The sequence below is a fragment of the Chiloscyllium punctatum genome, chromosome 35, assembly GCF_047496795.1.
Source record: "Chiloscyllium punctatum isolate Juve2018m chromosome 35, sChiPun1.3, whole genome shotgun sequence".
NCBI classification, from domain to species: Eukaryota; Metazoa; Chordata; class Chondrichthyes; order Orectolobiformes; family Hemiscylliidae; genus Chiloscyllium; species Chiloscyllium punctatum.
In genome coordinates, this window is record NC_092773.1 from 15,491,033 (window position 1) to 15,504,526 (window position 13,494).

Below are 13,494 nucleotides of genomic sequence, written 5' to 3' on the forward strand. Positions count from 1 at the left end.
CATTGTGTGAAAACCCTTGTTGATTTTTCATTTACTTCTATTGTTTTGTCACAACTTCTTGCAGCTGTGGGAGGAGAGGAGGCGGCCATAATGGGTGCAGTGAGTGGGTGGGGTAGCCAGGCTTTACAGCCTGGTCTTCGCTGGGCCCCTCTGCCTCAAGGCCTGTGCTGTCGACTCTGTTTGCCAACACCACCCTGTCCTGCCCAGTGTCCAGAGATAGGCTGTTTAACTCATGCATGAGGCGCTGGCTGCTTTGGCATGGTGGGCACAACCTGGAGTTTGTGCCTAGTTTGGGACCCAGTAGCTTCAGCAGAGGCTGCATTACTGAGATCAACCCAGTGCTGGCTCATGGCAGCCATGACATTGGTCAAAGCAAGATGTCGAAGAATGATGGCATGATTCCAGTGTAAATGGCGTGTCTGCACAACGTGGTTGGGCCCTGTCTATTTGACTGATGTGGTAGTGTCCCGGCTGTGGCAGCATATGGGGACTCGGGGGTCCCTGAGTGTTTGTTGACTGTGAGGGGATGGACTTTGTGACTTTGTTTTACTGGTCGTGAGGACTGATGGCCAGAGGTGGGGGACTGATCTCGATTTTGTTTTGGCTGTATCTTTTTATTTCTTTTATTAATCCTGTCTTCTGTATACTCAGGAGAATGGTAACCTTGTGCACTTCTCAATATTCTACTACTCAAGTATATATAGTGACAGTAAAATCTAAAATTTAAAAATTTTGCTCTGGAGCGGTCAACTGGGAATTGTGGGCTGAAGATGACTTTTGGACTTGAGGAAACAACTTGTAGTGGAAGGCCAAGAACAGACCAAGTGGGCTTCCATGTGTTTGTGAGGCTCAGCCTGGAGGATAATTGCAGGCTGATTATTGATTGAGATGATTCCAAAAGACAGCAACACAAGGAAGAAGATTATATTTAAAAAGATGGCAGGAGTTGGCGAGTTGTCAGTACCAGGGAATTAGTTCTGACAAGTCTGAAAGAGCCCCTGTATTGAAAGGTATTTTGAAGCCTTCAGAAAATATGATGTGGAGGTGCCAGTGTTGGACCTGAGGGCACAGCCTTAGAGGAAGAGTAAAACCTTTTTGAATGGAGATAGGGAGAGACCTAAGGGGCAACTTTTTCACCCAAGGTGGTGCATGTGTGGAATGGGCTGCCAGAGGAAGTGGTAGAGGCTTGTATGATTGCCAGCATTTAAAACGCATCTGGATGGGTATATGAATAGGAAGGGTTTGGAGGGATGGATATCTGTTTGACACGGGTGAGTTCGACTGAAGGATCTTTTGCATGCTGTACATCTCTAGGACTCTATGATTGAATGGCTGGTCTGAATGGCCTAACTTCTGCTCCAATGTCTTATAGTCTTAAAAAGCCTCAGAAATATAACCCTGCTTTCATATTCCAGTTACCTCAAAATATATGCCAACATTGCATTTGCCTTCCTAATTACCAACTCAACCTGAAAATTTTCCTTTTAGAGAATCCTGGACTGGAACTACCGAGTCCCTTTGCACTTCAGACTAATAAGGCAATTCTACCCCCTTTGCCTACGTTTTGGACAGGATACAGCACGATGGAGACGTGGCTGCAAGGGGACCAAGACTGGGATCCAAGACGTGTATCCTTAGATATTTGGTTCCCACTCCTGTTCCCCTTGCAGCCACGTCTCCATAATGCCTCCCATATCATACCAGCCAATTTCAATTTGCGCCACAAGCTTATTTAGTTTGTATGCTGCGTGCATTCAGATAAAACACGTTCAGTCCTGAATTTATTGTCCCTCTTTGCACTGTCATCCTTTTATCCATTGCGCTTGAAGTCATACGCATGGAAGCAAACCCTTTGGTCCAACCTGTCCATGTTCCCAAACTGAACTGATCCTACCTGCCTTTGCCCACATCCTGACAGTCCTTTCTTATTCATGAACTTATCTGGATGTCTTTTTAAACATGGTGACTGTATCTGCATCCAGCACACTAATTGACTGTTCATTCCACACACGATTCACTGTTACAAAAGAAAGTTGCTCCTCGTCCTTTTTAAGTCTTTCTCTTCTCATCTTAAAAACATACCTCCTAGTTTTGAACTCCCCCACTATTAGAGAAAAGACTTTTGTCATTCACCTTACCTGTGCCCTTTGTGATTTTATAACTGTTCAACCTCCTATGTTTCAGTGAAAAAGATTCAAGCCCTTCCAGTCTTTTTATATTTCAAATCCTTCATTCCCATTCCTTCTGAGAACAGGGCGACTGGAACTGCACAGAGCACTCCAGAAGAGGCCTTGCCAACATCCTGTACAACCTCAACATGATCATCTATTCTTTTGTACAACCAACACCATTCCATTTGCTGTCTTATTCACTTCCTGTACCTGCAAACCAAGTTTGTGATTCATGTACCAGGCTATCCAGATCCTTCAGTACCAGAGATCCCACATCCCTGTGTACCACCAAGTTTTATTAGATTACTTAGTGTGGAAACAGGCCCTTCAGGCCAACAGGTCCACACTGACCCGCTAAAGCGTAACCCACCCAGACCCATTCTCCTACATTTACCCCTTCACTGAACACTACAGGCAATTTAGCATGGCCAGTTCACCTAACCTGCACATTTTTGGACTGTGGGAGGAAACCGGAGCACCCGGAGGAAACCCACGCAGACACTGGGAGAATGTGCAAACTCCACACAGAGAGTCGCCTGAGGTGGGAATTGAACCCGGGTCTCTGGCGCTGTGAGGCAGCAGTGCTAACCACTGTGCCACCATGCCGCCCACTATAATTTCTCTCCAAGTAAAATGCCATTTTCTCTTCATTCTAGCAACATAGGCAGTTGATATTTACCACCATTTAACTCCATCTGCAACTGTTTTGCCTTTTGGATAATGATATTCTTGCTTTCATGTTTCAGGGTTAAATATTTATGATATTTTTAGGATCTTTTATGATGTTTGTCTTTTTCTGTCAAGGTAAAGTCGCAAAATATACTGTGAATGTAGTCTGAAAAATGTCAACCTATTATGACGAAATATGAATAAACCAATCGTGGTTGTTAAACAATGTTAATATGCAAGCTGGGAAAAGGACAGCATAATTTAAACATCTGCTGCAGTGAAAAGTGGTCTGTCTGAAACCGCAGTTACGTAGTGTTGTGAATGTCAAGTCTTTAAGTTGAAAAAACAATTCGTTATGTTGAGAACTGAATGAATGGTACAACTACATGCCTTGTAATTTCAATACTTTGCAAAGCAAATGTTATTCTGCATCTCGTAAAATGTTGAAAATTTTGTTGAATGAGGAAATGCTTTGAAATGCTCTGTAGGATTGTAATATTGTAATCTTTTGAGAAGTACAGGGAAACCCTGTGGGAAAATGTGGACTGAAATGCCAAGATATTATTCAACAGAAATTGGGATATGATCGAAATAAGCCTTTGGGAGAGAGTGTGTGTTGAAGTGCACAGGTTTTGACAAGGAGAAAGGGATACAAGACACCACTCGATCTTCATTTGACATGAAGATACCCACCACATTTGAGAAGTGAAAAGTGATGGCGAAGTGATATGAGTGTCTGCCACCACTTTCGTTAAGTATCACATTAGAAAAGATTCCATTATGCTTGTCTTGCTCATGCCCTTGCTCTAGCACATGCTTCCTCCGGTACAGACCCCAAACACACTTCCAAATGCCATCTGACCAAAGTGATTTCTTGGTTTTGTTGTAACTGCCTGTGAAGCCTCATTTTCCAGTGGTCCAGTGTCCACTCATGCTTTTCTTTTAGCTTTTATTTATCAGAATAAAAAACCTCTTGCAATGTTCTTTTACATTACTAGCTAGATTACGCTCATATTTCATCTTCTCTCCCCTTTTTGGCTTTTTCAGATATCCTGTGGTAGTTCTTAAAGGCTTTCCAATCTTCTGGCTTAAAGAGTCATCTTCAAATTGTATGCTTTTGCTTTTTCTTTTTGTTTTTTGCTGTCCCTGACTTCCTTGTTAGCCATGGTTAATTTGTGCTCCCCTTCATATATTTCTTCTTCAGGATGAATTTCTGCCACTGCACTGTCATCCCTGTTAGGGTCCTCTTTCAGTCAACTCTGGCCAGCTTCTTCCTCCTGTCTTTGCAGTTATTTACTCAATTGCAATACTGTTGCATCTGATTCCAACTTCTAAAACTGCAGCGTGAATTCTGTCTTGTTTTGTCACTGCCACACAGGGGCTCCTGCACCTGAAGCTTCCGAGTTTACCTCATTACACATCATCAAAACAATGGCAATTTCAAAAGGAGGAAGTGAAACAAAGGCAAGAACCACATGGTCAGAGAAAGAAGCCTACACTGCTGTTTGACACAGCAGTGAATCTGCACATTTAATGCCTTTACTGTTTGAATTCAAGTATTTTTGGACATTGGAGTGTGCCAAGGAGAAATTAACCAACAGTGAAATTCACAGCTGACCTTGGAGGAACCTTTGTGGGAGAGCTCATAGCATGGAAGATATTAAGTGCATAGTTTTTATATGTAACTCTGCTGTTAATCTACAGTAGTGAGTAGAGTGGGTTCTTTTTTGAATGTGTTTTATTAAGATCTGTCTCTAAATTACATTTTAAAAATATAAAATATTCGTACGAAGTTAGCCTGGAGCTGTGCTTTTTAGAGCAGTAAGATGGTGCTTTTTTCTGCGTCAGCAGATGATTAAGGAGTAAAGATGGCCTTTCATAGAGTGATGTGCTCTGCCTGTTGTATTTGGGAGTTTAGGGAGATTTTCCATGTTCTTGATTATTCTGTCGACAGGAAGTGTCTTTTGTTACGAATCCCATCACATCGCATCAAGTGGCAGTGAAAGGCAATGAGGTATTTCAAGGAGCGAGGGGGTGTGATGGATGGTAGTTCTTGGAAGGAAGAAAAACCACAGATACAGCCAGGTAGATGGGTTACCTCCAGGAAAGGTAGGAGAAGGGAGGCAGGTAGTACAAGCGTCTCCTGTGGCTATCACCATGTCAAACAAGTATGCTGTTTTAGAATATGTAGGGACTTTCAGAGGAAGGTAGCGCGAACAGCCAACTTTCTGGTACTGAGATTGGCTCCAGTGTATCGAGGGTTACGTTAGGTTCCAAGTGATCGATTGTGATATCTCTTGGAGGCACAGACTGACCTTTCTGCAGCCAGAAGTGAAAAATCAGAATGATATGTTGCCTCCCTGCTGCCAGGATCAAGGATATCTCTGAGAGGGTGCAGAATGTTCTCAAAGGGGATATAGGGTCCAGCAGGACGTTGTTGTACACTTTGGAACTAACGACATATGAAGGGCAAAGGATGAGATTCTGAAGGAAGCGTATACAAAGTAAGGGAGGAATTTAAAAAGGAGGTCCTCATGGGAAGTAATATCTAGGTTACTCCCAGTGCTGCGAACTAGTGAAGGTAGGAATAGGTGTATAGAGCAGATCAATGCGTGGCTGAGGAGCTGTTGCAGAAAACGGTTCATGTTTTTGGATCATTGGAATCTCTTCTGGGGCAAAAGTGTTCTTAAGAATGGATAGTACCTGATTTGGAAGAGGACTCATGCCAACAAGGAGATTTGCTGGAGCTGCTCAGAAAGATTTAAGCAAGTAAGATGGTGGGGTAGAGCCCAGGGAGATAGTGAGGAAAGAAATCAGTCTGATAGTGGTACAATTGGAAAAAGGAGCAAGTGAAACAATCAAGGGAGGAAGGAACAAAGCAGAGAATGAGGTCAGACTGATGAATTAAACTGCATTTATTTCAATGCAAGAGATCTAACAGGGAAGGCAGGTGAACTCAGCATGCTTAGATATCATAGCAATCTTGGAGATGTGGCTCAGGGATGGACAATGACTGGCAGCCTAATGTTCCAGCATACAAATGCTATCCAAAGAATAAAAAGGGAGGCAAGTGAGGAGGGGGAGTGGCATTTTTGACAAGAGATAACATTATGGCTGTACTGGGGAAGGATATTCCTGGGAATACGTCAAGAGAAGTTACTCGGGTGGAACTGAGAAATAAGAAAGGGATGATCACCAAATTTGTAAGGAGATCTCAGTTATCTGTGAGAATAATAGGTTGGTTCTGGTTGGGAGTTTCAACAATATGTTCCTGTTCGGGTAAAGGCAAGGCCATTAGGTGTATGGAATGCTGGCTGTCTAGAGAAATTGAGGTTTTGGTTAATAAAAAGGAAGCATCTGTCAGGTAGTGACAGCAGCGATCAAGTGAATCCTTAGAGTATAAAAGCAGCAGGAGTATACTTAAGAGGGAAATCAGGAGGGCAAAAAGGGGACAAGACAAAGCTTTGGCAACTAGGGATAAGAAGAATCCAAAGGGATTTTGTATATACATAAAGGGCAAAAGGGTAACCAGAGAGAGAAGAGGACCCCTCAACAAGGTGACCTGCAGGAGGTGGGCTTATTATGGAAAAGAACGTGAAGATATATAATGTGGGGAAATAGATGGTGACATCTTGAAAAATGTCCATATTACAGAAGAAGTGCTGCTAGATAAATTCCCAGGACTTGATCAGGTGCACTGTAGAACTCCTGTGGGAAGATGGGAAAGTGATTGCTGGGCCCTTTGCTGATACATTTGTATCATCGATAGCCACATGAGGTGCCAGAAGATTGGAGGTTTATTAACATAGTGCCACTATTTAAGAAAGGTGGTACAGAAAAGCCAGGGAACTGGAGATCTGTGAGCTTGACATTGGTAGTGGGCAAGTTGTTGGAGGGAATCCTGAGGGAGTGGATTTACATGTATTTGGAAAGGCAAGGACTGATTACGGATCATTAACATGGCTTTGTGCGTGGGAAATAATATTTCACTAACTTGGTTGAATGTTTTGAATAAGTACCGAAGATAATTGATAGGGGCACAGCGATGAATGTGGTCTTTCGGGATCTCAGTAAGGCATTTGACGAGGTTCCTCATGGTCGACAGGTTAGCAAGGTTAGAATACAGGGAGAAGTAGCCATTTGGATACAGAACTGGCTGCAAGATAGAAGACAGAGGGTGGTGGTGGAGGGTTGCATTTCAGAATGGAGGCCTGTGACTTATAGTGTGCCACAAGGATTTTGTTATTTATATAAACGATTTGGATGTGAAGGTATGAGGTATAGTTAGTAACAGATGACACCAGATTTGCAGGTATAGTGGACAGCATATAGAAGATTTCCTCAGAGTACACTGGGATCTTGATCAGATGGGCCAGTGATCCATGGAGTGACAGGCTAATGGTTCAAGGAGGAGCAGATGGAATTTAATTTAGATAAATGTGAGGTGCTGCATTTTGGAAAGCACTTAATGGGAACATCCGGGGAGTGTTGCTAAACCAAGAGATTTTGTAGTGCAGGTTCATAGTTCCTTCAAAGTGGAGTCTCACGTAGATAGAATAGTGAAGGTGTTTGGTATGCTTTGTTTTCTTGGTCACGGCATCAAGTATAGGAGTTGATAGATCATATTGGGACGGTACAAGAGATTGGGTAGGTCACTTTTGGAATATTGTGTGCAGTTCTAGTCTCCATCCTATTGGAAGGGTGTTGTGAAACTTGAAAGGTTCAGAAAAGATCAAGATAAATGTTGCCAGGGTTGGAGGTTTTGAGCAATAGGCAGGTGCTGAATAGGTTGGGGATGTTTTCCTTAGAGCGTCTGAAGCTAAGGGGTGACCTTACAGAGGCTTTTAAAATCATGAGGGGCATGGCTAATGTAAATAGACAAGGTCTTTTCCCTGGGGTGCATAAGTCTGGAACTAGAGGGCATAGATGTGGGTGAAAGGAGAAAAATTTAAAAGTGGCCTGAAGGGCAACTTTTTCACTCAGGATGGGACACGTATGGAAAGAGCTGCCAGAGGAAATGGTGGAGTCTAGTAAAATTACAACATTTAAAAGGCATCTGGATGGGTATGTGAACAGGAAGGGTTGAGAAGGATATTGGCCAAATGCTGGCAAATGGGAACAGATTACTTTAGAATATCTGGTTGGTATGGACAAGTTGGACCGGAGAGTGTGCTGTACATTTCTGTGACTCTAAGGCTGCCTCTTCTACGCACTTGCCCATCCCTTCCATTGGATATTTATTCTTGGATATTTAGTTCCCACCCCTGATCCCCTTGGAGCCATGCCTGTGATACTGACAGTATTGTACGCAATCCACATTTTGAGTCTGTGCTGCAAGCTCATTTATCTTGTTTCGTATATAGCACGCCGTTAAGTCAAAAAACACTCAATCCTCTCTTGACTGTCTCCCTCCTCAGAGTTGTCCCCTTACCTGCTCCGCCTGAAGTTAGATTCCTGAGCTTCTCCATATTCTCTGTCTCATTGTTTGTTGTGGAATCTTGAATAACATCACCACCTCCCACCACCCCAGTTGTTTTTTTAAATTCCCTAATTTTAATGTATTTGAATACTACCACGCCACTCTTCCTCCTTTGCCCCCAACTTCCCCATCCCCCACCTTCTATTTCATTTAAAATCCTGCCCTGATTGTTGTTTACTGTTGTTCCTCTGACCATGAACTTTGGTCATTGTCAACTTCAGCACAGGGTAAAGGTCTCCTCGCCATAATTAATGTTTATGAGGTTGATTGCTCTCTGGTGCTGAGGAATTTGAAGAGTTCACTGTTAGCCCTGGAGTAGGATAGATTGGAAACATCTCACAAACTATGCCAGAACATGTATGTCTATAGTCATTTGTTTTATCAATTGAAAATATTTAATTGTGTACAATGAAAGTCAGTTAAAATTGGAACAAGACGATTGAATGCATCTTAATGCATGCGCAGACCCATTCGAAATTAGAAAAGTGTTTGTAACATACAATAAAATAACTGGGAAAATTTTGAGAACTTGATAAATGTGTACTGAAGCAAAAAAAAATTGAATGTGTTGTCAGTGGTATCTCTGATTTTAGCTTGTTTTTTTTGGAGGATCAGTTCTACTGCAGGTATGGACCCTGGATTGGCCAGCAGGAATTGGCAAGATGATAGCAGCCTAGGCCAAGGGAGTGACTTTGAATCAGAAACTGGGACAGAGAGTACCAAAATAGTGCCAGTTTTATCATGTAAATAATGTTGAAATGAATCTTGTGCTGCTTCACAAGATTACAGTCCTGAATAAGTTTCCACTGTGGAAGCAACACAATATAAACTCTCAATGAGGGAGCTGGGTCAGTGTCATGTGATTTGCACATTAAATAAAGGGTGTCTTGGTGATGAGAGACAAACCTTTGCGGAGTTTGACATAAACTAGGTAATTTCAAGTGTGGACCTCATGTAGATGGGAACCTCCATGTGTATTGCAGCATAGCTAAACTGCTTTGTGTCCATAAGGCTGCATTTATTTACCATATCTCACGAATCTTGAAATGCCATGACCTGAATGTTTTATTTCCAATGTAAGAGCACTTCTGTCATCAGCATACAAATGAAGTCTGCTTCTTTGGACAGGATTTCTACCTCAAGCACTGTAACTCTACTTTGTCCATGCCCTGGTTTCTGTTCATGAAAAGAGGCTCCATATTGCTGGTAAATCAGCCTGCAAAACAAGTATGTTATTCCTGTTTAAATTTGTTTCAACTTTTGATGCAACTTTCTGGTTGTTTGCTTTGGAGGAGCTTGTAAGTGAGCAGAAATTTTTCCTTTGATCATTTATGCAATTTTGTCCCATTCAGTAAAATTCCTAGCTGATGACATTTAAAATGTTGCATTAAATTATTCAAGAATGAATAATTTAAATTCGTCATTTCAGTCGTGTTTACCATTTTTATTCTGTTTATCCTTTTGCTATACCGGGGCACAATGTACTATTTTCTGAAATGCAGATCCACCATCTTGGAAAATTAAATTCCATTTGTCAGTTTCTTAAATTGAATTGAAATTTGTGTATCATGCTGCTGAGCATCACAATTTAGCTCGCAGTCTGTGGCATCTACCTGTCCTAAAATGTTGATTAAGTTTGCAGCACTAAGACTGTTGTATTTGGCACTTTGTTTGTGCCCAGTTTCCTGACATTTTCCTGATGTCTTCCACAACTACTTTTAGGAATTAACACCACCTGATCAGTTATGATTGTGACATTTGTTCCCATGTGTCAGCAGGATCCACAAAGATTTTGGTTTAATGTATAGTAATTCAAGGTTTAAAAAAAACTTAGCGAATGCGAAATGAGAAACGGCCATTCAGCCCCTGAAGGACATTTCTCTTACTGTCCTGTTTGTCTCCCCATCAATGTAAACATGTATCCTTAACGAATTCCTTCTCCCCCATCAATTTGACAGAGGTTCTTAATCACTAACTATCAAATGAGGCAATCTCTGGCAGCTTTTACCATCCACTTATTTCCCTTCAGTGCTTTTGGATGTTGAGATCAGGACTGGGAGCTAAATATCCACTGATATACATCCTGTCACAAAGACAGGCAGGTGGGCAGATGGGGTGGGATTGCTTGGAAAGTGGAAATGAAATTAAATCAATAGCTGTAAATGAATTAGGGTCAGATGATGTAGAATTTGTGTGGGTAAAGTTGAGGAAATGCAAAGATGAGAAAACCATAATCGGAGTAACCTATAGAGCTCCAGGCAGTAGTCAGGTTTTGGGACATGAGATACACCAACAGATAGAAAAGGGATATAAGTAAGGCAAGATTACAGTGATCATGGAAGATTTCAATATGTAGGTGGACTAGGAAGACCAGGTTGGTAGTGGATTGCAAGAAAAATAACTTGTGGAATGTCTATGAGATGGCTTTTGGAGCAGCTTCTGGTGGAGTCCACTGGAGAACAGGCAATTCTGGATTTAGTGTTGTGCAATGAAGCAGACTTGATAAGGGAGCTTAAGGTTAAGGAATCCTTTAGAGGTAGTGACCATAATGTGAGAAAATTTACTCTGCACTTTGAAAGATTTGACTAGAATCAAATGTAATGGTATTACAGTTGAACAAAGGCAACTATAGAGGTATGAAGGAGGAGCTGACTGTAATTGACTGGGAGAGGAGCCTAATAGGAAAGACAATGGAACAACAAAGGCCAGAGACTGTGGAAGCAATTCGAGAGAGACAGCAAAAAAAAATTCTGATAAAGATCAGTATACTAAGGGGAGGATGAAGTAACCATGGCTGACCAGGAGGTCTACAACAGCACAAAAACAAAAGAGAAAACATATTAATGTGGCCAAGGGCAGTGGGAAGCTGACAAAGACCAACAGAGAACAACTAAGAAAGAAATAAGCAGAGAGACGATTAAATATAAGGATAGGTGAGCTGGTAATATTGGGAAAGGTTGCAGGAACTTCTTTATATATCTAAAGGGTAAAAGAGAGGCAAAAGTGGACACTGTGCTGCTGGAGAGGTAGTAATGGGGAACAGAGAAATGGCTAAGAAGCTGAATAAGTACTTTGTATCAGTCTTCACAATGGAAGACATGAATAATATCCCAAAAATTCAAGGGAGTCAGGGAGCAGAGCTGTGTATGTGACGGGGAGGGGAGGGGGGGAGGGGAGGCCAAGTCATTGAGTATATTTAAAACAGATGTAGAGAAGTTCTTGATTATCAAGGGGATCAAAGACTATAGGGAGAAAGCAGGAAAATGGGGTTGGAAAACCTATCAGCCATGATTGAATGGCATGGCAGACTTGATGGGCTGAATGACCTAATTTCTGCTCCTACATCTTATATTATTGAAACATTTACAATTAAAAATAAATTTGATACCTTGTTTGAAAGCACTCTGTAAACCTAAATGATAGTGTTCCTCAAGGTTCCTATTTCATCAATTTCACATTCCACAGTGTCTCCACGCTGCAAGAAATTCAAATAAAATGAACAGCATATTTTTTCTATGGGGATGTGGACTTTTTAAGAGGCTATCTATATTACAAAATTAAGCACACGATTTAGATTATGAACAGTGTTTGTAAAAATGATATGTTGGCTTATTTGTCACCCTGCTGTCGAAACAAACGAATTTTGAACAAAATGGATGAGTCACTGTTCTCATCTTTTATTTAATATTTCAAAGCTTCGCATTTATTCATATGCGAAATAACTCCAGAGGCCTGTATCCCTTCACTAAGTTTCCCTTATCTGTGGAAACTACTTGACACTGATCCTGCTTTTTCAGCTTGAGCAAAATGTCTGACACTCTTGTTGATTGCTGACCGCTAGGGCTCCCTAATTGGACCCGATTAACAGCCCCAGTCTGGGAACTCAGATTCTATGAGGTCCACCTACCTGACCTTGTTACAATCGCTACAGGATGTACCTATGAATTTGGAGCAGAAATGGGGCAATCAGCCCTTCAAGTCTGCTCCACCATTTGATAAGATTATGGCTGATCTGTTTATGTTCTAAATTCTATATTTGCATCAATCCCCGATAACCTTTTATTCCCTTGCCTGACAAGAATCTACTTGTGCTTGGAAGTTATTCAATTACCCTGTTTCTTCCACTGAGGAGGCATATGAAGGCTGCACGACTGTCAAATACAAAAAAATTCTTCTCTCTGTTCCAAAAGGGCAACCCGTTAAGGAAACAAATAGCAAATGATGCATTCAACAAATTTGAGAAAATTAATTCCAAATGTGCTTTTTCACAGGTATTTGAATTTGGGTACTACTGTGTAAAACATTTGTCCTACACATATTTCTGAAAAAAATCTCCAAGTGAACTAAAATGACACTCCATTGTGTTCTTGAGGATCTCGAGATAGTTTGTGGAAAGTGCCAGTACGCTCATGAGATGATTTGTACTCTGCTGTTCCCTTTTGTCAAACAGACTATCAACCTTTACTTTTAAAGCTGATACATGATTCATGGTTATTTGGATGAAAGAGCAGAATATAGTTGTGCTCAAAGAATATTACCCACTTTGCATGGTGTTGAAATGGAGGGATCCTTGAATTTGCATTAATTTTGCGCTTCAGTATACCTTGCAGAAATATTTCACAAATTTCACAAACAGTGAATAATTTGGAGAAGTAACAGTCCATGTTTAGAAAGGCCAAAATCAACATTGCTTACTTTGAGGAACATGGGTGGTTTTCTAAATACTCCAACTCCAGAGGGTGTTCCAGTGAGGAAAACGTCTCCTGGATTCAAGGTCACAAACCTAAGAAATCAATTGGTGACAAGTAGAAACAGTGTAAGTGTTGTTCTAATGACAAAATGCCTTGCAATGCAAATTATTTTTCAGTCACAGCAGGTTGTGAATTCCCTCCCAAAAACCTGCCCATCTGTCAAACTTCCTTGCTCCTCCCTGAAGATGCTAACTTGGCCATGAACTATGTTTTGATTGTCACTGTTCCTTTGGGGTTTCTTTGAATGTTTTACTCTGTTAACAATATTCTGTGGCGGGATTAAGTAGAGTCTGAATTATCATGGTGATGAAAGGGAAGGCTAATCAGCAGACTTCACTTCAGTTTGATTTTGAACTCGATTCCTGCAAGAATCTCACCAATCGTGCAGTTGGTGCAAACATTTATAAAATGGTCTGACATTGGA

The 13,494-nt window shown here is 41.3% G+C and overlaps 1 protein-coding gene across 6 annotated transcripts in view; it reads right to left on the bottom strand.

The window, feature by feature from the left end:
• The window catches only part of fahd2a (fumarylacetoacetate hydrolase domain containing 2A), a 31,840-nt gene that overhangs the window by 557 nt on the left and 17,789 nt on the right, over positions 1–13,494 (bottom strand). For 4 of the 6 annotated variants that reach the window (XM_072554060.1, XM_072554061.1, XM_072554056.1 and 1 more), the window contains exons 7-8: positions 13,015–13,102; positions 11,708–11,794 (exon numbers count right to left, since the gene is read on the bottom strand). In XM_072554060.1, the coding sequence (XP_072410161.1) occupies positions 11,732–11,794; positions 13,015–13,102 (151 nt within the window). In that variant the 3' untranslated portion in view covers positions 11,708–11,731. Of the gene's footprint in view, positions 1–9,366; positions 9,536–11,707; positions 11,795–13,014; positions 13,103–13,494 lie in introns of those variants that run through there. The other 2 variants (XM_072554055.1, XM_072554057.1) reach the window with 2 other exon arrangements.